Here is a 26,090-nt window from a genome sequence, read left to right as displayed (position 1 = left end):
AGCCAGGGTTGCAAAGAAAGGAAGTGTCTGAGGTTGGATCTGAACTCAGGTCTTCTTGACTCCAGGCCCAGCACTCTAGTTGCCCTTATTGCTGTTACTAGTGTTAAAAAAAGTTACTAGTGTTTTAAAAAAAATCTTCTGATACTAAAATGGTAACTTTTGGCAAAAAAAAAAAATTGTCAGTAGATGTGAATGGGGTTAGGGGGAGTCTAAGGGATTTAATAATATGAGTTTGATGACTTTGCACAGCTCTGCCTCACTTAAATCCAATCCACATGCAAGTCAAGACATCACCCTTGTGGTATCATTGGTCCTCTTAAAGGATGAATGATGAACAACAGTATGGCTAGGTGAGTGTGGTATATGGAATCCAACATTACAAGTATTTCTGTAGCCCTTTGGAATTCTATAGGGTTCATTGTGCCCTGAAATCACCCCTCTCCTGTCATAATTTCCCAGGTGATAAACATTTTTCCTTGTGTTGAGAGCCTCCAATTCAATTCTTGAAGTCATATAACTTTTGCAAAGATGAAAAGAGACCTTCCTTCAAGAGAATTATAGTTTAATAAGGGGCATAATGTGGGAAACAGTAATAACTTGATACAATAGTGGAATCTTCTCAGGGAAAAGCATGCCGTATAAGGAACTGTAGGGCAATATTATCTAGTGAACTACATCAACTCAAGGAAGAGAAAAAAGTAAGTTTTTCAGGGTTAGAGATAGAAACCAGTTTGAACTGGCTCTCAATGGTGTCCTAGTAAAAGTAGGTAAAAGTTCAACCCTAGTCACTACTGTGCTTGCTTAATAGGCTTACGAATATTAACTTCTCCTCCCATGCCTAAAATCTTCACTTCATTTTTGATCATGGGTTGCATGAAGGTGTATGTGGATGGGAAGGGTAACATATCAAGGAGAATTTACTTAGAACTCTTCTGGGAAGATTGTGAACCTGAGCCTAGCAACCTATAGTGGCTCAGGAGAGAGACTTACTGGGTCCTAGTATAGGATAAATACAGGCTGAGCACTCTTAGCACTCACACTTACTAATTGTTTTTTTTACTGTGTGTGCCCATTCTCATGAGAATGCAATAAAAGGCTTTTGTCATACCAGAGTTGCCTCTGAAAGAACTTGTTTTGAGAAGGTGGTCTGTACCTGTTTCTCACACATAAGATGTATGCTGATAATTCAGATTAGATTGGGCCATACCAAGTGCCAGGAAGAAATCTGAAGCTTGAGCAGTCTCAGTCAGTTAGGGAGGATCAGCTTCAGATTTGATAAAGTGAATTCGTTTCCTACTTAATCAATTCTGTAAATTCAGTATCCTCTTAACACTGGTGTATTAAAATGAAGAAATTCTACTATGTCTTAGAAAGGGTTATTTTTTTAAAAGAGTAATATATTGAATGACTAGGAGGCTAACATGATTTTTACAAGTATATGTTTTAAGATGTTAAAATATTTAGGCATTCAAAGGAGGAGGCAGTGTAATACCATGGCTAGAGTTAGAGGGAAGGATTCAGTAATTGTCTCTAATACAATAGTTTTGTGACCCTGTTAAGGGCTAAAATTCTAGCTAAACTGTCTAAAATATTTAATGAGTGGTTGCCAATAAATTATAAGCTTTAGCAAGAGTTAGACTTTTAAGCATTTATTAAGGAGAATAAGAATTTGGTAAAGAGAGAAGAAAAGGCCTAGATTCCTATCTATTAAAGGGAGAGTGCATTTCTAGCTCCCTTCTCCACCAGCATCCCTAGGAAAAGAGAGAGAGGCAGAGCACCCAGCTCCCCCTTCCTCCTCCCACCAGCAAACGTCACTTCCTGACACCAAAGAAAAGATGCATGGTCCTGCCCTCAAAGACCTTCCTTCATGGTGGAGCTTTTCTACAGTAAGTCTCCAGCAGGTGGTGTCATTCCAATCATTACAGTCCCCCCTTTGTTTCCTCAAGAAACAGGGCGTTTCCTTGATGAAACAGTCAAAAATAACAGAATATAATAACCTATGCTAACTAACATTATGTTAATAACAATATAGAAAAGGAAGAGAGGCAATTTTTTGTCCTCATGAACCGACGCTTTGACATTGGTCTTGCAAAGGGAGGGCCTCTGCAGAGAGTACATGTTACAGATGGTGTATATTATAACAGAAAGAGAGAAGAGGAAAAAAAACACAACAAAACAAAACTGTTCATTTAAAGTCTTCGAAAGTCTTTTCTCAAATGTCCTCTAGGTGTAGTCATGGAATGGAAGACTTTTCAGGGGTTGATGTGTGGATGCTGGTAATCAGCCAGGAAAATTTCCTACAAAATTGAGCTTACCACAACTTTAAAATAGCTTTGTCAATAATCAAATCAAACAGTGAAAGTTCTCAAAAACATGTCTAACGGAATTCAGAATCTTAGTTGTTATACATGAAACATATAATAAAACAAAAATGGAAACATTCTTTAAAATTAATATTACTATAGTCACCCCTTATGGAGGGTAAATTGAGAAGACAATTGCTGCAATATTAATTTCTAAAAATAATTTTTATCTTTGTTTCATCACTTTTTGCATCATCTACCTAATTATCCTCATGCCATTATGAGAAATAAAAAAATCTAATATAATTGGTAACAGATGTCAAGGCAAAATTCAACACTGTTATTTATCATGACACCTGAGATAATTATGGGGGTTACCATAAAAGAACAGAGAAACGATGGGATATGAGCATTCCCACACTTGAGCAATATGTACTGCCCATGCAGTATGCCAGGCTTAAAATAGGTGGATGGAATATATGTCCATGCTGCCGAACATATTGGAGGAAACTGAGTCAGACTTAATCAGATACATGGGATTGAGATGTCCATGGCATCAGGCATATAGGAGGGAGCATAGAAGCCAGGTGTAGAAGTGAGATGGGTGGGATCAAAACTTCCAGCCATTTGTGCAGTATTGTGGGGAAAAATAAAATAAAATATTAAACCAAGAGAATCTAACCTCAACATTTGTCAAAAGCTATTCGCTTGGCCATACCTTCACTTCATGCATGTCTCCCCTCGTGTGACAGTTCAGTGTCTGCTCTTGCATGTATTCCTCTTGTGATTGGATGGCATCTTGGCCAACTGGCATCTGATAACTCAGAATAAAGGCAATTAATGTCTTAAATTATAAATTCCCATAATCCAAGTCTCATATGGATTTAAAAATTGAGGATAATAAATGATTGCAAAAAAGGTGAATACATCTTGACTCAGAACACAATATATAATTATGCAACAATTTCAAATACCCTTTTTTTACTAAGTATACAATTACTTTTGTGGAAAATCAGAACATATTTAAATACAAGTTAAAGCACCACACAATCTCAAAGAAAACCTTTTTTTTTTAAAAAGAAAACTTTTACAAATGTTCCCCTCTTTTTTTTGGGGGGGATATGCTTATTAAAAATAATACTTCTAGAATCAATTTACACTTGCCATGGCAACCAATTTGCCAGGGAAATGCTTTAAAGAGTTTGATCAAATAATCAGTTGAGAAAAAATAACAAAAACAAACAACTCAGAATATGGGAGCACAATACTCCCAGAATTAACATTGTATTATGAAATCAAAACCATCTTGCAATGTTCCAAAATTAGAGATAGATGAATGAATAGAAGAAAATACACATGGAGCAATAAAAGACAATGAAATTCAAACTAGGGAAATCTAAATGAATATGAACTTAATATTAATAAGAGTATTATAAAATATAAACTCGATCACATAACTATAAAAAGCTTTTACAAGTATTCTTTTTTAAAAAAAACTAAGTATAAAACACAATCTCAAAAGCATGAAAATCTCTATGAAAATAGACCCATACCATTAATTTCAAAATGTAGATGTAATAGCATAGAAATCCTATGTAACCTCTGAACTGATACTATTACTCTGAATTTAGAACACTTTTGATTCCGGTATCTAAAATCCCCAATACTCATATCAATACCTTGCTGCTTACTTCCACATTTCTGTAAAATATGTACCCTTCTGTGGCAAAACAAGTAGAGTCTTGAACTATTCAGCTTAAGTTTTTCTTCTTTAACCCCTCTATATTGTCTGTTGGTCCTTTTATAATACAAATGCTTTAGAAGGCTACTAATTAAAGACAAAAGCAGATTAGCAAAATTATGAACAAAACGAGCATATCTGGAATTTAAAGGGTTTTCTAAGGTTGTCTCAGAAGCACAGCCAGGCTGGGGAAGGACTGAGCCTGAAGCTGCAAATGCAGGTAGAGAAAGCTGGGCATGGGCATCAGATCTCTGGACTTCCCAGGCAGGGGAAGCAATGGACTTGGCCATGGGAGGGGTAGAAGGTGGGGTCTGTAGAGTAGGGGAGGGACTAGGGCAATTTGAATCAGACTTGATTTTGAACTCAGGCCCTAACCCCACTTTGCCTCCAGGCGCTAGGGGATTAAAAGCTTCCAGAGGTTGGGTTGTTGCCTCCAGGTATGCAAAATTAGAGCAACAATTAGTGTTAGAACTTGGAAAAGCCACAGAAATCAGAGTTTTCTCTGAAAAAGCATGGCTGGGAGAGGGAGGGATGAGCACCTTGCTGGTTCCTCCAACAAAAATAAAAATAAAAATAGAAAATCCACAAAAACAAAGCATTAACATGATCTTATCTCCCATTTGTCTGGTTAAACAGACTGAACTCAAAAATAGGGTAATTAGGGAGTTTAAAAGGTCCATTTGAAAAAATTTAAAGGGAAAACACCCAGCAATTCAGCAGTACTTCAGATTTAAAGGGACAGGGTAGGGGAAATTTCTTACCCAACCGGAAGATCAGAAGGTTCAGCTTTCCTCTTCGTGGTCAGTCATCTGTTATGGGCTAAAATTCTAGCTAAACTGTCTAAAATCTCTAATGAGTGGTCGCCAATAAATTATAAGTTTTATCAAGAGTTAGACTTTTAAGCATTTATTAAGGAGAATAAGAATTTGGTGAAGAGAGAAGAAAAGGCCTAGATTCCTATCTATTAAAGGGAGAGCACATTTCTAACTGCCTTCTCCACCAGCGTCCACAGGAAAAGAGAGAGGCAGAGTGCCTGGCTCCCCCTTCCTCCTCCCACTAGCAAACATCACTTCCTGACACCAAAGAAAAGTCGCATGGTCCTGCCCTCAAAGCTTTTCTACAGTAAGTCTCCAGCAGGTGGCGTCATTCCAATCATTACAACCCTGGACAAGGAACAACCTCCCGGTGTCTTAGGCAACTCCCCAAGGCTGTAAGTTGATTATTTGATTGGGAAGGAAAATTTGTACCAGTAGTTTTCTAGTTAGGCAGCTAGATGGTTCAGTGGATAGAACACTGGGCCTGGAGTCAGGAAGACCTGAGTTCAGATTTGGCATCAGGCATTTATTAGCTATGTGATCTTGGGCCAGTCACTCAACCTCTGTTTTCCTTAATCTATTTGAGAAGGAAATGGCAAACCATTCCAGTATTTTTGCTAGGAAGTTCCCATGGATATTATGGTCCACTGGGTCACAAAGAGTTGGACATGACTGAAGAACAATAAGTTATCTATATGCATAAAATCACAGGTCTGGAACCTCCCTCCCAAACCACCCTCCACCCCAGATTAAAAAAAAAAAGTTAAATGGATCTCAAAGCATTCAATTTCAGCAGGTTCATGGTTTAAGTTCTATAAGTCAAAAGATTCTAAGCATTAATGATATGATACATAAATTTTACTTGTGATTGTTAACTCTCCCTATATACATTTGGTACATACCAGTTTTGACTTTGATATAATCTAGATGCATGACATTCAATAAACAAACCATTAGTTTACTAAGTCAATAGATAAATCAAAGTTCTTATTCTTAGCTGGAAACAGCCAGGTGACTAAAGATTTTACACACCTCAATGAGGGAAGGTAGTGGTGATATCATAGCATAGCTGGAACCATCCCTAATAACAAAATAGTATGTTTGAGCAATACAATACACTAAACATTTAAAAAACATGCCTCATTTTACACCCATAGCTCACCTCTCCTCTTCCATCAGGTCTCATCAGGTCTTCCCCAGAGGAAGGAGGCACATTCTGTCATTAGCCTCTAACAATAAACTTAGTGATTGCAGTGATCAAAATTTTCATGTTATCACTAAATAATAAATCTCCTTTGAAAATGTATGAATGTGACAAATATCAGCAAACACAAACCTTACCTTCTACAAAGAACAGACAAAGGAGATGGCATATGAAGCTTGGGATCTCCGCTGCATATCGCTTAGGGTTTGGATTTATTTTAATTTAACATGGTTTCCCCAATACTTCCCCTGATTATCTCTTCTGAACTGGCTTCTATTCTCTTCTGTTTCTTTTTATTTATTTTTATTTTCTGTCTATTTTAAAAAATGATTCATGAATACTTTATTTTCTTCCTATTTGTGGGGTGATCTCTACCATTGTTTACTCATGCACCCTTCCCCCACCCCTGGTTATATTCTCTGTGTCATCCCATTCCCAAATTCTTTCTTTGTTTCTTTCTTTTCTTTCCTTCCTTCCTTCTTTCCTCTGTCTCTTTCATTCCTTTTTTTCCTTCCTCCCTCCCTTCCTTGCTCCTTTCCTTTTTTAAAGAGTCTAGTTACACAAAATGGATCCATACATAAGCTGTGTCTGAAGATATATGCCTCATTCTTCAGTTTTAGTTCATATCTACTCTGCCAAGAGGTTAGAAAATTGGTTTATAAGTTGTAATGTATTTATTTTCCATTACATCATCGGAATCCTTATTTAAATTATTCTCCTGGTTTGGCTTACTTCTGCTTTGTATCAGTTCATACAACTCTTGAATGAATGAAAAGTCATTTATTAAGTACTTTTTTAATATGCTAGGCATTATGCTAAGTGCTGGGGATACACATATTTTTTAAAAAGAGAACCACCCTTGCCTTCAAGGAGGTTCCTTTTAAAAGGAGAAGACAACATATATGGGAGATTTGGTTATTGGCAGATGTAGTAATAGTTAAATGGTACAAGAAGCTAAAGCAGGACTTTGTGTCTAGACTTCATGGGCTCTGGTAGGCTACTCTACACACTTTGTCACTATTTAGCTGGTTTTGACCCTGGGGTCTACCCTTCAAAGATGAATAGATTTACTTGCCTAGTAAATTGGGGCAGCTAGGTGGCACCTTAGTGCGTAGAGTGCTGGACCTAGAGACTAGCTGTGTGATTGTGGGCAAGTCACTTAACCATGCTTACTTCAGTTTCCCCATATGTAAAATGAGCTAGAGAAGGAAACAGCAAAGCATTCCAGCATCTTTGCCAGGAAACCCCTAGGGATCATGAAGAGTTGAACATGACTAAAAAATGACTAAGCAATAATGCTTGCCCAGAGACCAAATTCTGGAACATTCTACAATATGTTGGGTGTTCCGGATCTAGTTTCAGGCTGTTGGTCTAGGTGGGGATGAACTAGGCCAGTAGCAGCAGGCAGATGAAATATGGCTGGTTAGATGACTATATGGGCTGCAAAGCTGAGGTTTTCCAGAATTCTTCCTATTTTTTTGTTTCTTATACTGTGCCACCTTTCTTCCTGGTTTTCTTCTTCTGCTGACACTGCATGTACCTACTACCTGTCCCAATTCAGTTGGATTTAGGTGGATATTTCCCACCTAAAAAGCAGCGTTTTCATCATTTCTGCTTTTGCTAAACTCCCATTCCCAATATGATAGTTTGTCTATTGAATAAACCATTATTGAGGACTATTAATCCACATTTGGAGCATTTTGCACAAGCTAAAAAGGTAATTTAGTTTGTTTTTTATTATTTTTTAAGTCTTTCTTTTAAAAGTCACCCTTCTAATGGGTTACCTTTTTGTCAGAATGGGATTCAACCATGGCTTCTGAAAAGTGTGTAGTTGATGATTATAATTTCATTTTATGTGATCGAAATGTTCTGTCAGCCCTTTCAGTTCCACTTGGGTGTTTTGTAGCCCACGTGATGCAGATCTCAGCCTAGCCCATGTACCTGATAGGAAAGGAAAGCACAGCATTTCAATTATAATAAGGTATCTTACTGGTCCTAAGTAGGTCTTTAAGACAATTTATAGTGCCTAGTGAAGAACTGGGTAATGGGAAAGCAGGAAGTGTTAGAAATAAGCGCAGAGATTGGAAAGTAATTGATGTCCAAAAGTACTGCAAACATTCTATAAAATAATTCATTGGTGTCTTGAGTGGAAGCAATAGACTGAAGGATATAAATCTCACAGTTGTCATAGGGCTACATATCTTTATGATATCTTTGAGAAGTCTCTATTGCTTACTAAGCTGGAGCTGGTTAATTCCCCATCCCTCTTTTTTAAAAGAAATTTTGTAAAACAAACAAAATCAGGAACTTCAACCCATTATATTTACCAAACTACCTTGGAAATCTAGCTAAAAAGTTATTTAGTTTTCAGTTGTACCCCCAAAACAAGTCCCATCATGGCACTGGATACGGTTTCAAAAACATTGGAACAGATGGATTTTTATCTGTCCATTGAATGACATTGTTATATGTGTTTCTGATCTTTTTAACAGTAAAAAAAAAAAAGTTGAATGAACTATTTTGAGATAAATGCCTTGATCCAGTTGGAATGATGATTAACATATAAATTTGAAATAAAACCTACTATAGATAAGGAAAATTGTTCTTGTAATGATCCTCATGGTATAAATATATGATTGAAATTGACAAACACTTTGCAGGCTTTTGAAGAGCATCTCCTTTAAAAAAACCCAACAACCCATGAAATGTTTTTGCTTTCCAAGGAAATATGCTGTCTATATTAAAACCACTAGAGATAATATCATTAATAATGGTGTTGGCCTATTTAAATCTGATCCTTAAAATAAATTTAGTATTCTTGTTAAAGATTGTTCTCTCATTTTGTTTAGCCCACAAGCCCCAAATTTGGAAAAGCCGACTCTTATGAAAAACTGGAGAAATTGGGAGAAGGGTCTTATGCCACTGTGTACAAAGGAAAAAGCAAGTAAGTGTTCCGATTTTGATGAACTTTATATCTAAATTGTTACTCTTACCTTGTAATATATTGGTAGTTTGTTTTAACAAAACACTTTAAAATGTTTATTTTCTTTTTTTGAATATTGCTTCTGTTTTCTATGTCCCTCTTACCTCCCAATCCCAGAGAATTCAAAAGAGAAAAACAAAATTAATTCAGTAAAACTAAAATATCTAAGAAGTGAGACATTTTACTCAGTTTCTCATATCACTATCTTGTCTCCCCCAACCTCTGCAAAGTGGGAGGGGAGGTCTTGGGTCATATCTGTTCTTTAGGGCCAAACTTGGTCATTGTAATTTTTTTTTCAGGGCAATGAGGGCTAAGTGACTTGTCCAGGGTCACATAGCTAGTAAGTGTCAAGTGTATGAGGCCGGATTTGAACTCAGGTCCTCCTGAATCCAGGGCCGGTGCTTTATCCACTGTGCCACCTAGGTGCCCTGGTTATTGTAATTTTATAGCACTCTGTTGTACACTAATAGAAAGTGAAGTAATCTAGAAAACCAGGAAAAGGTTCTGCCACAATGTAAATGGGTGGAAAGTACTTATTTCTTAAAAATGAAACATATATACATATATACATACAACTTTCCCTCCCCCTAATATTTAATTCTTTTTTCTTTGCCATTTATTTACTATAAAATCGAAAAAATATAAATTTGAAAGGGCCTTCTTTTAAAAAGGAAATTTAGCAGATATGTCTGATCCTGTCCTTTTTCTCCTGCCATCCGATTCCTCTAATGTCAGTCTCTTGTCTTGCCCTTATTTCTATAGGGTCAATTTTCTCTGACTGTACTCATTTGCACAGGAATTATCTAATCATCTGAGAGATTCATCTTCAAAATGATGGAAATAGTTTATTTCTCTTAGAGGAATAGATTGTTTTAGAATACTCGTCTCATTGGCTAAGCTAAATTAGTCATCAGCGAAGAATCTTTTTGTATGGGATCTCTCTGTATGAGATCTCCCCTGCCCCCTTATCTTATAGGAACCACTTTTGTACAAGGAAGAATTGCAGAATTTCTTTCACTATGGCTTGCTATCGTACATTGCAAATATCTTTCCTGGTTACTGTAATGAAGTGAAAGAATGAATATTTTTTTTAAACCCACTTTTTTGTGTACTTACTATGAACAAAGCAATGGGAACAGAACTAGAAAAAGCAAGGCAGCCTCCCTGATCTCAAGGAGCTCACAGTATAATACAGGGAAGACAACACATGGAAGAAGTTTTAGTTGCAAGTCAGAGGGAAAGATCCCTTGGTTCTTATAGTGCATCAGTGAAATAGATGATAATGTCTTCTTCATTGGTATTTCCATTAATAAGACCCTATCAGTTCGGATGTTGATAGTACCAAGGACTTTGGGGTGTGTGTGTGTGTGTGTGTGTGTGTGTGTGTGTGTGTGTGTGTGAGAGAGAGAGAGAGAGAGAGAGAGAGAGAGAGAGAGAGAGAGCCAGTCATGTACACAGGAAACTGTTGTTGCCAAGGTCCTCCCCATTGGTAGCATTTTCTAGTGTTGATGAGTCCCCTCTCCTCAAGGGTAGCTCCCCACACTCATGGCTTTGAGGGGCCATTTTGGAAACCGGGCTTAAGCACTGCTGCTGGAAAACAATGTAATGATAATGAGATATTGTAGAAAATTATTTTTAAATGATTGTCCTCCCTCCCCCTGTCCCCCAACCTGGAGAGTTTCTGTTCCTTCCACAAAGTGATTCCCAGGCTTCTCTGTTGAGGGGGTGGGAGTATAAAGGTGTTTAGTGGTATGTTAAGGTCTTAACACTATTTCTATACTTGCCAAATTCAAGCTTGGTTTTATTTTATTTCCCCCCCTAAAATATCCTATAGAAATAACCATTCATATTCTCTGTCTCTGTTTCTCTCATTTTGTATGATTTAAGTGCCTGGTACTTTCATGTTTGGGGGGAGGGGTGGTTGTGAGAGGAAAAGGTTCAATTTCAGAAGCTCCACATTGGAAGTAGAGTGCCGAACCTTGGCAAGACTCTAGAGTAGGTTATTAAGTGTGTGCCTTGGGAGCACTTAGGAAAGGAAGCACTGATTACAACTCCTAAAAATAAGCTCCCGTGCACATTCCTCACAACAACCCTGGAAGGTAGACAGGGTGGATCCTGATTTTGCCAGGAAGGGAACAGGGATTGAACAATTCAGGATCATAGGATTTAGAGTTTCAGATGTTCCGGAACCTGTCTAGCCCAATCCTTTCTCTTTACAGATAGTAGGCTAAAGGACCAATGAGGGTAGTTGTTGACTCGATCCAGGTCACATCCCTGGATTGAGCCCAGGATCCTCTGATTGAGTCTGTGTTTTTTCTGATTAATGACTCATGACCTCTGTCTCCTTGGTAGTTGTCAATCATCTATGAATATTTATTTAGCACCTACTATGTGCCGGGGCACAGTGCCAGCCCTGGAGATATGAAGGTGAGCATGTAGCAGAGTTCTTCATGTTCTCTCATGTCAGTAGAGTCTAACTCTTCATGACCCCGTGGGCCATACTGTCCATGGGATTTTCTTGGCAAAGATACTCTAGTGGTTTGCCATTGCCTTCTCCAATGGATTAAGGCAAACAGAAATTAAAAAACTTGCCCAGGCTCACACAGCTAATAAGTGGCAGATGTGAACTCAGGTCATCCTGCCTCTAGGCCTAGAGCTTGATCCACTGATTCACCAGGCTGCCTCCTTCCTGGCAGGTGATGTTTATTGTTTTGTATTGGAAGATAAGGCATAAGACCCTCTCTGCCTTTAAGCAACTTACAATCTAATGGGAGGAAGTTAGCAAGGATGAGAATTGGGATTTGAACCCAGTTTTTTTCCCTCCAAAATCCATTTTCTTGCTCCTCTATCACATTACTTCTTGTGAATGTAGCTAGTCTAGACTCAATAAGACTTCTACATTATGGGCTAACCTCATTTCCCTTTGAAATGCAGGATTCTCTCAAAATTCCTAGTGTATTTTTGGTTTTATTTAAAGTTTAAAACGGCATTAAGACTTTTGGGACAACCCTGCATTTTTGGATTTATAATGAACTTGAAAAATTGTAAAGTAATTTCCTTGCAACAATTCTTGTAAGATAGGCAGTGTTGGTTTCATTACTCCTGTTTCACAGACAAAGAAAACATGTGAGAGAGATAAAGTATCTTATTCTGGGATACAAAGCTTGTCCCTGGTGGAGCTAGCATTCCACTTTAGGATTCCTTTGTCCCTACCTAGTCACCACAGAACTGGCAACTGGTACATCATTCAAGTACAATCATCATTATACTTACAGGCATCAGCCATTTGAGATTTTTTCAAAGGAATTCTAATCATCAAATCTTTATTTTATGTCTGTTTACTCAGTGATGGGGCAGCTAGGTGGTACAGTGGAGAGAGTGCTAGGTCTAGAGTCAGGAAGATTCATCTTCCTGAGTTCAAATTTGGCCTCAGATATTTACTAGCTGTGTGACCCTGGGCAAGTCACGTACTCCTATTTGCCTCTGTTTTCTCATCTGTAAAATGATCTGGAGGATGAAATGGCAAACCAGTATCTTTGCCAAGAAAACCCCAAATGGGGTCACAAAGAGTCAGGCACGACTGAACAACAAAACTATGACAGGTGCTAAGGATAAATAAATGCTAAAATCAGAAAAGTACCTGCTCTCTAGAAAGATTAGTCTGTATTAGAATTAAAACCATGTGAACACAAGATGAGTAATACCAGATATGTGCAGGGTAAATTTTAGAAGGTAATAGCAATTTGGGAAGTAAGGGAGAGAGGGAAGATGGATCAGAATGAGCCTCATGTGGAAGGTGGCTTTTGACCTAACCTTTGAAGGTAGTGAGGGGCTCTGAGGCAGAGATGTGGGTTTAAGGGCATCACAAGTCTACAGAGCAGCCTGCGCAAAGTTCAGAGATTTGAATTGGAATTTCATGTGTGGGGAGTCACAACTAGGCGAAGTTTGAATCATAGAGTGTGTGAGGAAGAATGATGTGCAGTTATCCTGGGAAAATAGAGAGGAGCCATGTTGGAAAGAATTTTAGCACACTCTGTGATCTATCTATGTATCTATGTATCTATGTATCTATGTATCTATCCATCCATCCATCCATCCAACTTAAAGGCCATCCTCCATCTATCTGAGATACTGATAGATATGCCATGTATGTACACATACATTTTACAGCTGAGCAAATTGAGACCCAGAACATGAAGGGACTTGTCCAAGGTGGCATCATTGGTAAGTCACTAAGCCAGTATTCAAATACATGTTATGCTAAGCCTGGTGTCCCTTCTGATAGATACAACATGCTGGCTCTAGTTATCTTAATTTCCTTAAATAATTTAGGCCAGCCTTTCATGATATCTTTGTAGACAAACTAGTGATGTGGGATCAATGATAGTACAGTTAGGTAGGTCAAGTGAACAAACATTAAGCACTTACTGTGTGCCAGAAACATCTTTAAGATCTGGGAATACAAGAGAGCAACATGAAAGACAGCCCTTGCTCTTAGGTGGCAAGGTGAAGAAGGTACCTTGCCGGGGTGTGGTGCCAGCGTCTGGAGAGTCAGAAACCCAACTGGGAGAGAAGTAAAGGATGGTTGGCTTGGGTCCTTCCTTAAATGGAGGAAACTTTCCAGAAATGGGCGGAGGAAGTTTAAGCAATGGAGAGATTTTCAAGAGTGAAGACAGAATTTTCTTTCTTTTTTTAGTGAGGCAATTGGGGTTAAGTGACTTGCCCAAGGTCACACAGCTAGTAAGTGTCAAGTGTCTGAGGCCAGATTTGAATTCAGGTACTCCTGACTCCAGGGCCGGTGCTCTATCCACTGCGCCACCTAGCTGCCCCTGAGAAAACAGAATTAAATAGATTTGTAACTGCCGATATAGGTGGATCCAAAGAATTTTAGCTGATAGGACAGTCACCATGAAGGGAGGCTTCTATTATACCACAGGATTCAATTCTTGGCCCCATCCTATTCAACATGTGGAATTTGGGAGAGAGACCTAATGCATTAGATGACACAGTGAGACTCCAAAGTGGTCTCAAGAGACTAAAAACAACAGACCCACATTTAACAAGATGACAATAGGTTAACCTTCAGTTAGGTCAGAACCAAAAATCAGTAGTACATATGCAAGTAGAGAGATCTGACTTAACAGCAGTTCATGTGAAAAATCCCAGTGGTTTTGAGTAGACTGTAAGTTTAATGAGTCAGCATATTAAGTCATTGTGAGTTTGCTGCCAAAGAACCTAATGCAATATCAGACTGCATTAGTAGAAGTATCACGTCCAGAACAAGAAAATGATAAAAAAAAAGTCCTGTGCACTTGGAGCTAGTCCATTCACAATTGGAATATCCTCCTAAGAGGAACTTGGGTGGTGAAAGGAACTTGAAACCATCTCATATGAGAGAAATTAAAATGTTTTGCTTTTAAAAGGAATAATGTAGGAATGACATAAGAGATATCAATCAATCAGTCAATCAACAAGCATTTACTAAATGCTTGTTATGTGCTATGTGCCAACCTAGACTGCAAACAATCCCTGCCATCAGGGAGCTTTGATTCTAATGGGGAGACAAGGACAACAAAGGGAGATATGTATGTGTATGTATGTACACACACATATATATAAACACACATATGTGTTATACACACATACACACACTATATATTAAAATAGTATATATTATAATATACACATATATACAATATGCAATATACACATATATAATATATACAATATATACTAATATATACATATTAAATGTAAAATATAAATAGGTAATTAAATTCAAGGTAGTTTTAGAGACAAAGCACTAGCCTATTCAGGCTAAAGAAAGGTTTCATGTAGAAGATAGTTCTTTAACTGTGTCTTGAAGGTGGAGATGAATTCTAAACAAAGGGATAGAGGAAGGAGGGAGTGCAGTCCAGCTATAGGGGATGACCAGTGGTAAGTCATAGAGAAGGGAGATGGAGTGGTAAGTGTGAAGAACAGAGAAAAGTCTAGTTTGGCTGGACTAGAGATGCCCAAAAGGGAATATTATACAGTGAGGCTGGAAAGATAGGTCGGGGCACAATTGTGAGGGGCTTCCAAAGCAAAGCAGAATGAGTTTATATATTATGCTAGAGGTGACAGGAAACCATTGGAGGTTATTGAGTAGGGTAATGAAATTACCAGGTTTGCAGTTAAGGAAAATCAGTTTGACAGCAATGTATAAGGTGGGCTGGAGTGAAGAGACCACCATTTAGGCAGGGAAGCCATTGCAATAATCCAGGTGAGAAATTGTGAGGGTCTGAATGAAGGTAGTAACTCTTTAAACATTTGTCTTTTGAAAAAAGCAGTCAGACTTCTGCTGAGACCCAGAACTGAATTACAATAATTGGGTAGAAGTAATAGTGAAACTTATTTTGGTTCAATATAAAGATGGACTTCCTAACAGGGTTGTCCAAAAGTGGAATGAATTGATTTGTGAGGTAGTGATTTTCCCATTTTTGGAGACATCCTGAAGACAGATCCTTGATAATCACTTATTGGAAAGATGTTCTAGCAGGAATTCTGACTTTTGGTATAGTAGGAATTCATACTTTAGGTGAGTAGTTATTCTACATGCTTTTTGTGGTCCCTCCAACTCCTTGATTCCATATAGCAAGTTCCTTAGAATAATCTAGCTGAAAGAAAAGTGTGTGAATTTGTCGACAGCATGATGATTCATATGATCATCAACTCTTGCCCACCAGGATTGCCATGTCTTTGATTTTCCCCTTTAAGAGAAAGAAAGGGGTAATTACTTTTAGAGAATCCTACTTCTAAAATGGTGAAACACTCCAGAAATTAATAAAAGAGGTTTTATTTCAGTGGTTGGCCCATAGTAAGTGCTCAATCAATGTGTATTGATTGCTTGGTTACATATCGAATAATATTTCTGCCTTTGATATTGTAAAATATAAATGTTCTGTAGGAAAAATATATTGATTGAAGGGTGTAAGTTTGGTTGTCGGATGAATGAAGCACTAGCAACTGAACACATAGTCTGGACAAATTGGAGAGAAGCAGGAGAAGCAGTGTCAGGAAAAGCTAGAGAAAAGAGTGGATGCAGAAGATGATGGTGATTGATAGTATCAAGTCCTGCTGAGAAATCAGTTTGAGAAGATAATGGGGAAGAGTGTGGAGTCCTGGGGCTTAGCGAGATAAAAGGACCAAGGGGCATTAGAGCCAAGTCCAGTGTTCTGGTTGGAAGTGCATGGAGATGAGGATGATGGCCAGAGAGCAGAACCCTTGGTGAAGAGATAACTGAAGAGAAGCTATGGAAGTAGAAATAAGGTAGGCTGAAGATCACTACTAGCTTAGTTATGAAGTTAGAATGGTAAGGAGGATTATAAAGTTAGTTTTATGAATTTTATGGCTGCTATATGTTGAGCTCTCTTATCCTAATCATTGCTAAGGAGCAATGTTATTGAGCCTGGACTCTGAAAAACTCTAATGGCTTTATATCAATTTGACCCATTTCCTCAAATGGAAGTTTCAACAAAAAAAAGGAGAAAAATGAATGTCTGATTATGAAAATTTACATTTTTATACTTAACACAAGGGACTTCTGGGTAAGATTTATTCCCTGTATCTGTTTCAATTGTCCACAACTACTCTCTGCCTAATATTAATTACAAATTATGTAGAAACCAAATATACTAGCTCATTTAAAAAATCAAGAGACTACCTACAGCTTCAGTACCTTGCATTAAACCATTAACAGATGAGTTCAGGGCTTCTAAATGTAAATGAATTAAAGTTGAATTTCATTAAAAAACCTAATAACTCTTGTGGTTTAAAGTCAATGGGGCATATTTGGAAACAGAAAATTCTTCCTTTCAACAACATTCATTCAGGAAGCACTTCTTCCCTTTTGGCATCTTAAAATTACCCCAAATCTTCAAAGATGATCATCCTAGAGACTTGGTCACTTGAATTCTGACAGGTTCAAGCTGACAATGCCCACTTTTCTTGGTCAATCTCAGGGCGGATAATTGGTGGTCACATGTAATCTACTTAATTTCATTCCCAGCAGGAGATGAAAGCAATTGCCCATGTCTGTCTCTCTAGGATGGCTCTTCACATATTTTAAGAAGGGATAGACTGGCTGTGCTTGCTTACTTATATCTCCTAAACTTGCTTACTTGCTTAGGAGAAAAAAAGAACAGTGTTGGGCTACCTAAAGAAACTGAACTGGATTGCTGGGTCACCTTGGAGCTGTGCATCAGTTATCTATAGACACAATAACCGTGGCTCACTGATTGCAATCCCAGGCCCTACCCAGGCATTCCCTTCTGGCATCCTTCCCCCCAGTTCCCCCATCCAAAAAAAGTTATAGATTTGCAGTAGCTAATGAGGCAAGATCAATCATTTAGGTTGCTAGAAATTTTACTAATTTTTTTTATTTCAATGATTGTTTAATGCTTTCAGTGTATTTTATCTTGTGACACTGTACTTGTATAGAAATTTGGGTGCTATTCTAAAATGGAATTATTTTGGATCCTCTTTAATTTGAAATGTGATTCATGATCATTTGAATTGACCTGTATGATTTTTAAAAAGACAGCTTTTCTTAATAATACTTTTTATTTTTACATAAAGCTTCAAAAGAGAGGTATTTTTTGGGGGGGAGTTTAAAGCAAAATCAACCATATCAGCCTCATTGATCAATATGAGCAATGTTGTGTATATATAGTTCAAACCTCTACAATAAAGTAGGGAGGTGAGTTTTCTCAACTCTGAGATCAGACTTGATCAGTATAATTTCTACTTGATTTTAAAGTCTGCCTGTCTGACTTCAGCAGTTCGCTCTATCTCCTTTCTCTTCTTTCACCTCTCTTGTTCCTGTTCCTCAAACCAACTCACCTTCTTCAATTCATTTGCCACTGCTCCATCCCAAACCCCCACCCCTCTCTCTTCTATTCCTCCCTCTTTCAGTCTCTCTTTCTTCCTTTCCTTTTTTTTTTTTTTGAGGCAATTGGGGTTAAGTGATTTGCACAGGGTCACACAGCTATTAAGGCTGGATTTGAATTCAGGTCCTTCTGAATCCAGGGCCGATGCTCTATCCACTGTGCCACCTAGCTGCCTGCCTTTCCTTCTTTTCATAGAACTCCTGCTAGGAAATTTTTAGGGTGACGAGTTAACCTATTAAGACTCCTCAGGAATTGTGGAATTGAGCAGAGTTGCTGTTTGCTGGAAGCTGAAAAACCTGAGAATGAGTGTTAAGGGATTTTGAAGACAAAATTATGCGGATAGTTCCCTGGGAGTTTTTAGCTTAGTGGGGTCCTACTTTGCTGATAATGCTGATCTGTGATGCTTGGATAGCAGAACTACTTTCAGAACAGCTCATTACTGAAGGTTGGCTAGCCAGCTCGATGGGTACAGGGCGCCCAAGGCATGAGGTTGCTAAAATGCTCTATTGGAAAGAGCAACCTAGTTTCCCATACTGTCTTTGCCACTGAGCAAAACAATGTTTCTTTGGTCCTCAGTATGTATCCTTATCTCTAGAAAGAGGCAGTTAATTTAGAAAGTCTGAGAAGTCTTTTTTCAATATCAGTCTTTTTTTTTTTTTGAGGAAATTGGGGTTAAGTGAGTTGCCCAGGGTCACACAGTTAATCTCAGTCTTATGACTGGCTACACTAGTAAAAAAATGAACCTCAATGTCTTGATAGAAAAACTTCCACAACCTTTCCCTTCAAAGCATCAGGGTTCTTCCCAAGACGGTGTCGTATAAGAAAGAGCACTGAAAATGGAACCAGAAGGCTTTGAATCCCTGACTTGGAATCCCATTTCTTAAACTGGCTAGCTGTGTAAGGTAAAATGGATTCCACTCTCTGAGCCCTAGTTTTGTTTTGTTTTGAATCTGTAAAATAACTATGCTAGTTGCTTGCTGTGCTTGCTCTGAAGATCAGGTAGGAGAATGTTTCTAAACCCCTTTGGAAGCATAAAGTGCCACCGAGAAAAACTGGATCAGCCATCTAGAGCTAGAGCTAGAAGGGACCACAGGCAACCTAGTCCCCCCTCCTTCTTTTAGATGAGGAATTTAAGGCCCATCAAGGTTAAATGACTTGCTCAGTGAAACACAGGTAAGTGGCATATTTGAGATTCAGATCAGATTCTCAGACTGACTCCAAGTTTAGCGCTGTTTCTACCACACTAACAAGGTGTTTTTGTTAGGTTGTCATTATAATGGCTATTTTTGTGTACCTTGTAATAGCTAGCATTTACATAGCATTTTACTCTATGCCAGGCACTGGGCTAAGCACTTTATGATGATTATCTCATTGGATCCTCCCAATAACTCTGAGAAGCAGGTGCTATTCTTACCCCCATTTTACAGATGAGGATGAGGCAAACAATTTAAGTGACTTGTCCAGGGTTACATGGCTAGCAAGTATCTGAGGCCATATTTGAATTCAGGTCTTTCTGACTTTAGGCCAGTGCTCTATCCACTGTGCCACCTAGGTACCCTGTATCTATCTCTAGATATTATCTATCTATCTATCTATCTATCTATCTATCTATCTATCTATCTATCTATCTATCTATCTATCTATCTATCATCTATCTATCTATCTATCTTTCTATCTATCTATCTATCTATCTATCTATCATCTGTCTGTCTATCCATCCATACATCATCTATCATCTATCTATCCATCCATCCATCCATGCATCCATCTGTCTATCTGACTGTCTGTCTGGCCATCTGTCTATCTATTTTCTATGTACTTTTATTTCTGGATTCATTTGCTGTGGGTACTATCCAGTTTTACATTTCTGGCTTCTGCCCTCCCAGTCAACAATCTAAGATACTGCCGACTTCACTTACTTGACAACAACAGCAGCATACACAGAGTTGCATGTTTTTTTTATCTTTGGATTGATGTTTGTCTTCCCAATTAAGTCCCTGGACAGTGTCTTGTAACCCCTCTATATGCATGAGTGATCCCATTTATTCCTTCCCATTCCTTTCTATCTATTCCAAGAGATTGTCCCCTCTACCATCCCCTCCCTGTCATTTATCTTTGAAATCTCTCTGTCTACTGGCTTCTACCCTATTGCCTGTAGATATGCTCATATCTTTTCTATCTTAAAAACAACCCTCACTTGATCTGTCCATTGCTGCTAGTTCTCATATGAGTTTGTGCAGCTCTGCCTCACTTACATTCAGTTCACATGCAAGTCAAGACATCACTCTGTGATGTCATTGTTCCTCTTTGAAAATGAAGGATGGGGGGCAGCTAGGTGGCGCAGTGGATAAAGCACCGGCCCTGGATTCAGGAGTTCCTGAGTTCAAATCTGGCCTCAGACACTTGACACTTACTAGCTGTGTGACCCTGGGCAAGTCACTTAACCCCCATTGCCCAGCAAAAACCAACAACAACAACCAAAAAAAATAATAATAAATTAAAAAGAAAATGAAGGATGAACAGCAGCAGCAGCAAGAGCAACAACAACATCTCTCCTCCTTTTGCTGGCTAATCTCCCTTGAGAAGGATGGCCATTCTCAGTGGCTCTACCTCCTTTACTCTCATTCCTTTCTTAACTCTGGAGTCTGACTTCTGACTTCATTAATCAATTGAAACTCTTCTCTCCAAGGTAACTCTCAATTCCCAAATCTAAGAATTTTTTCTCACTCTTTATCTTTTTTTGACTTTCTGAAGCTTTTGACACTTTTACCACCTTCTTATTGATAGCCTCCTTTCTCTTGGGTTTCCTGAGACAACTATTTCCTATTTTTCCTACTAGTTGTATGATAATTTTTCAGACTCTTTTTCTTTTTTAATTTAATATTTTATTTTCCCCCAATCACATGCAAAACAATTTTTAATGTTCATTTAAAATTTTTCTTTGACTTCAAAATTTTCTTCTTCCCCTCCCCCCCTTATTTTTTATTTTTTTTTTGCGGGGCAATGGGGGTTAAGTGACTTGCCCAGGGTCACACAGCTAGTAGGTGTCAAGTGTATGAGGCTGGATTTGAACTCAGGTACTCCTGAATCCAGGGCCGGTGCTTTATCCACTGCGCCACCTAGCTGCCCCCCTTTCCCCCACTTATTGAGAAAACAAGCAGTATGAAATAGGTTATACATGTGCATTCATACAAAACATATTTCCATATTAGTCGTGTTGTGAAAGAAAACACAGACAAAAAGCCCCAAGAAAAATAGAGTAAAGAAAAGAGTATGCTTCAATTTGCATTCAGACTCCATCAGTTCTTTCTCTGGAGATGGATAGCATTTTGCATCATAAGTCCTTGGAATTGTCCTGGATCATTGTTTTGCTGAGACTAGCTAAGTCTTTCACAGTTTATCATTGTGCAGTATCATTACGCAGTTACTATGTACAATATTCTTCTGGTTCTGCTCATCAGTTAATGTGAAGTTTTTCTAGGTTTTTCTGAGAGTATTTTGTTTGTCATTTCTTATAGCACAACAGTATTCCATCACATCATATGACACAACTTGTTCAGCCATTCCCCAGTTGATGGGCATCTCCTCAATTTCCAATTCTTTGCCACCACTAAAAAAGTGGCTATAAATATTTTTGTACATCTTGGTCCTATTACTTTCATTTTATCTCTTTGGGATACATACCTTGTAGTGATATTGCTGGGACAAAGACTATGCACAGTTTGATCGCTCTTTGTAGCATAGTTCCAAATTGCTCTACAGAATGGTTGAATCAGTATACCACTTCACCAATGGTGCATTAGTGTCAGACTCCTTTGCTTGATCATAATTCAAGTTAGGCCTGCCAATTATGTTTCCATTAAGAACTTGTCCTGGGCCCTCTTCTCATCACCCTCTGCACTATTTCTCTTGCTGATACTCCCATGGATTTAATTATCATCTCTATTCAGTTGATTCTCAGATCTGTTTATCCAGCCCTAAGCTCACTCCTGACCTCCATTTTCACATCTCAATAGCCTATTGGACACCTCACAGACCCCTTAAATTCCACATGTCTAAAATGGAACTTATTCTCTTTTCCTGCAGACCTTCCCCTCTTCTGAACTTCCCTGCTGTTGCGCAGAGTACCAGAATCCTCTCCCTCTAGCTCATAATCATAGCTTCCATCCTGTATATAAATGTTGGTTGACTTGACTTGACGTCCACTCTGATGACATTCGGTTTCATTGCTTATAGGTAATACTAGAGAAATATTATTGGAGCTTGTTAAACCTTCTAGAGTTTTTTTTTTTTTTTGGCAAGGCCTATTCTCCCTGCAGCGTCCTCATTTCCAGAGCTCACCCTTCTTTAGATTCTTCCTCTTTGATTATGTCATATGCTTCTATAGGTACAGATTCATTTTTCCCTGTCCTTTCAGTGTTACTGAGTTGAGGAATGCCAAAGCAACAGACCTGTTCCTCCCTCCCCCCCCCCCCTTCAGAATCCTGCTCAATAGAAAATCTTGCAGGCACTCTCCCATGCTGCTTTGTTCTCTTAAGAGTCAATACAAACAATAAGGAATTGGCTTACTTTATGAAATATACGATTTGTAAAATTAAAAGCAGCATTCTTTCCTTAACATTTCTTTGGGACAGTTTTGCATGAGATGATTGGGACCTTTATTGACTGACCTCATAAAGTGAGAGACAGAGCCAGGTAACATCTGGAATAAATATTTATGCACTGGGTGGGGGGCGGGGAACAGAGGGGAAGGAGGGACAGGGCGGGGTGGACGGAGAGAGAGAGGGGCGTATATACTGAATGAAAGCATTTACAAACAATTTGCAGTAAGAAAGAAGACAGGCAGCATGAGTGAACTAGCCAGTCTATCAGCATAGATAAATGTTGAAAGATAGCTCTTACAGTACTCTAGGAATGTTGTGTTGAATGAAGCATTTTACTAGGTGCAGTGGAGAGAATTCTAAAGACACAAGGAAGATACTGATGGAAAGTTCTCAGCCCCTGGTTCATTAAGGTATTGGTCTGAAAGCTGACACAAGAATAGTCAGGCTGATCTCCCTTGGCTTGAGAGCATACCTCTCCAAACAACGACAACAAGAAACCTGAGACAGAGGCAATATGTATCCCATTTTTTCCGGTCTACTGCCTAACTCTTCTTGGGCTCACTGTCTGTTTCTCATTAGGCCTGCTCTGATTTCTTTACAGCTTCGGAGACATGGGCCAGTGCTTATTATCACAGCTCACTTAAAAGATCAAGTCTCTGAATTTATTACTAATCATGGGGTCTGAGGGTGGCATGGTGTCATGGTGTCATGGTAATAGATTAAATGGGGCAGCTTGGTGTTGCAGTGGGTAGAGCACTAGGTTTAGAATGGGGAAGACTCATCTTTGTGAATTTGAATCTGGCCTCAGACACTTAATAGCTGTGTGACCCTGGGCGCGTCATAGAACCATTTGCCTCAGTTTCCTCATCCATAAAGTGTGCTGGAGAAAGAAATGGCAAACTACTCCAGTGTTTTTGCCAAGGAAACACCAAAATGGGGTCACAGAGAGTCAGATATGATGGAAATGACTGAATACCAATAATAGATTGTGTCTGTGGCCCACATTATAATTTGTCCATTTGCATTTTAAAAACATACACAAAACCTAAGGGTTTTATTGTGAGGAATTTTTTGGAATTTTAGATTAAATATTGCTTCTGAATGGGTATAAGGATGAAATAGTCAGGACTTCCATTTGGCTTGCCTGGAAAGATAGCAATTCATACCCCTACCCCTCCTTGTGATTCCCTGTCCCACCCCAAACCCCCCAGTCTTATACATAATGCTTAATTCCAACCATGATTTCCTTTTATGGAAGAATTCAAGTGTTAAAGTCGGGGTTCATCAGTACAGCTGGTTCCACTTAGGAACCAGCAGGAATATCAACAATACCTAATCTTTTGGAGAAGAGTTTCACACTGAAAACATTGTCTCCACTACAAGAATGATTTCAGCTCTTGGGCTAAGCTAGGCAGGGGCGAAGTGCACATTAGGCAGTGTTTAAATCCCAGGAATATCTTTAACTGTTGTTTATTGCCGGTATTCTTTGATTGCAGGCATAGGACATACTCAACACACTCCCTGAAACTCACTCTCTTGCCAGTATTCTAAGAGATCAATTATTCCCAGTGGCGAAAAATGGAGATGAAGGCCTGAGAATGCAGCTGCTAGGAAAAAGAATTTTACAGTATCAGAATAATTTAAATATAAAGAATATTAGGGCTCCTGGAATTCTCTTCAAATGATTATGGCTGGTGACAATTTTAATTTTCTTAGAAAATGGACCATTAATGTGGCATCCATGAATTTAAAAAAAATATTTTCAAAAGTATATGTGGACATAATCAGTTTCCTTTATAGTCCTATACATTTTTTGCATTAAAAATATTTTCTGGGGCGGCTAGGTGGTGTAGTGGATAAAGCACTGGCCCTGGAGTCAGGAGTACCTGAGTTCAAATCCGGCCTCAGACACTTAACACTTACTAGCTGTGTGACCCTGGGCAAGTCACTTAACCCCAATTGCCTCACTAAAAAAAAAAAAAAATTCTTTTCTTAGAAGGGTCCATGGGCTTTACTGAACTTCCCAAGGTGTCCATGACACAGAAAAGATTAAGAACCTCTGACTTATAAGCAGAAAGGTCATTGTGTTCAGAGGGTGTTTTTCAGTTTACCTAGCTTGGCTTAAAAACAACAACAACAAAAATCAACTACTTACACTGTCTAGGTCTTTAATCATTATATCTCTGAAAACCCTTCCAGGTCTAGAATTGGAAAGGGAAACTGGAAGACAAGAGTAAGGAAAGGTAATTAGTATCTCTTAGAAATGTCAGTTATGCTGTTCTTCCACCCCTCACCTTGATTTAGAGCATTTCTGCCTCTGTAAACTTCTTCTGACTAAGCCTGCATGGTCTATTTTTAGGTCGTAGTTCTTGGAGGACAGAGGTTTTGTCTAGATTGGATTGAATTGAATTGCTTTATACAGGAGTCTCCATCGGTGGAAGCTAATGAAACTTTATTGGCTGGTAAATCAGTTTTAGGAGGAGAAACAAAAAATGTGGTGCTTGTTGTATTTCCCTGTGGGAGCTATTTAAAATATTTGGCATTATTAATGCCAAGGGTTTTCTTAGGAGAAAAATGACTGACAGAAAGCTCATCAATTAATTTGAAGATTCTCTCATACAATCCATTGATTTAGAGCTGGGAAAGGATTTTAAAAGTCATTAAGCTCAACCCCCTTCAAATAATACAAGAGGAATGTGAGCCCCAGAGAGGTTAAGTAATTTGTCTAAGGTCATAGAACAACAAGACCTTGGGTTCAGGGGGGTCTATTTGAATAGTGAAGCACAGACTCTGGACTTCATCATTTTGTATCTGTCATCTTGACTGAAGTGGAAATGATTTGTCCTGTGGAATTACAGACAATATCCAAATTACCCGAGGCATCCTAATGACTAGATGTTCAGGACACGAATTATTGACAAAGTTGGACATGTGCTTCTATCCACTGATATTAAGACATGAAAGTCCATCTCTTATTTCAACACATTCACTAAAGGAGGGCTTCAGCACACTGAAGGAGTAGAAGGCATGGTACTTGGGCTGTTGGCATTTATTCTGTAACTGAAAACACAAGAAAGATATGTGGGAAAATCATACATAATCAATTTTCTCATACAGGAACTGAAAGTAGAAACTAATCATTGAGGGGACAGATGAGTGGGAAGGAGTGAGGAAAGAAATAGTGGAAATGGGCCTTGAAGGATATTATTGACCTAAAATAGTGGTTCTCCAGATGTGGTCTGGATGCAGACACCTGGGGGTCCTCAACATGTTTAGGAGATCCTTAAGGTCCAAACCACTTTTTATAATACTACTGTTTTAATTTCTAATGTAATTAAATATCAAGAGGTATAATCCTCAGAAACAAAAGCTCTCCAGGGAAGGATCCTCAATTTTTAAAAGTGTAAAGGGGTCCTGAGATCCAAAAGTTTGAGATCTGCTTGACCTTAAGTACCATTAGATTGCTGCCACTTCCACCCAGCTTTAGGAGGAGAAGAGTGAGGTGCCTTTAAG

At 38.6% G+C, this 26,090-nt stretch overlaps 1 protein-coding gene across 4 annotated transcripts in view; it reads left to right on the top strand.

Moving 5' to 3' along the window:
- The window catches only part of CDK14 (cyclin dependent kinase 14), a 673,880-nt gene that overhangs the window by 195,099 nt on the left and 452,691 nt on the right, over window positions 1-26,090 (top strand). For all 4 annotated transcript variants that reach the window (XM_043967180.1, XM_043967183.1, XM_043967181.1 and 1 more), the window contains one exon: window positions 8,913-9,007. In XM_043967180.1, coding sequence (XP_043823115.1) covers window positions 8,913-9,007 — 95 coding nt within the window. The remainder of the gene's footprint in view (window positions 1-8,912; window positions 9,008-26,090) is intronic.

This window comes from Dromiciops gliroides, chromosome 5, assembly GCF_019393635.1.
Source record: "Dromiciops gliroides isolate mDroGli1 chromosome 5, mDroGli1.pri, whole genome shotgun sequence".
Taxonomy (NCBI): Eukaryota; Metazoa; Chordata; class Mammalia; order Microbiotheria; family Microbiotheriidae; genus Dromiciops; species Dromiciops gliroides.
This window is presented reverse-complemented; position numbering and strand designations above follow the sequence as displayed.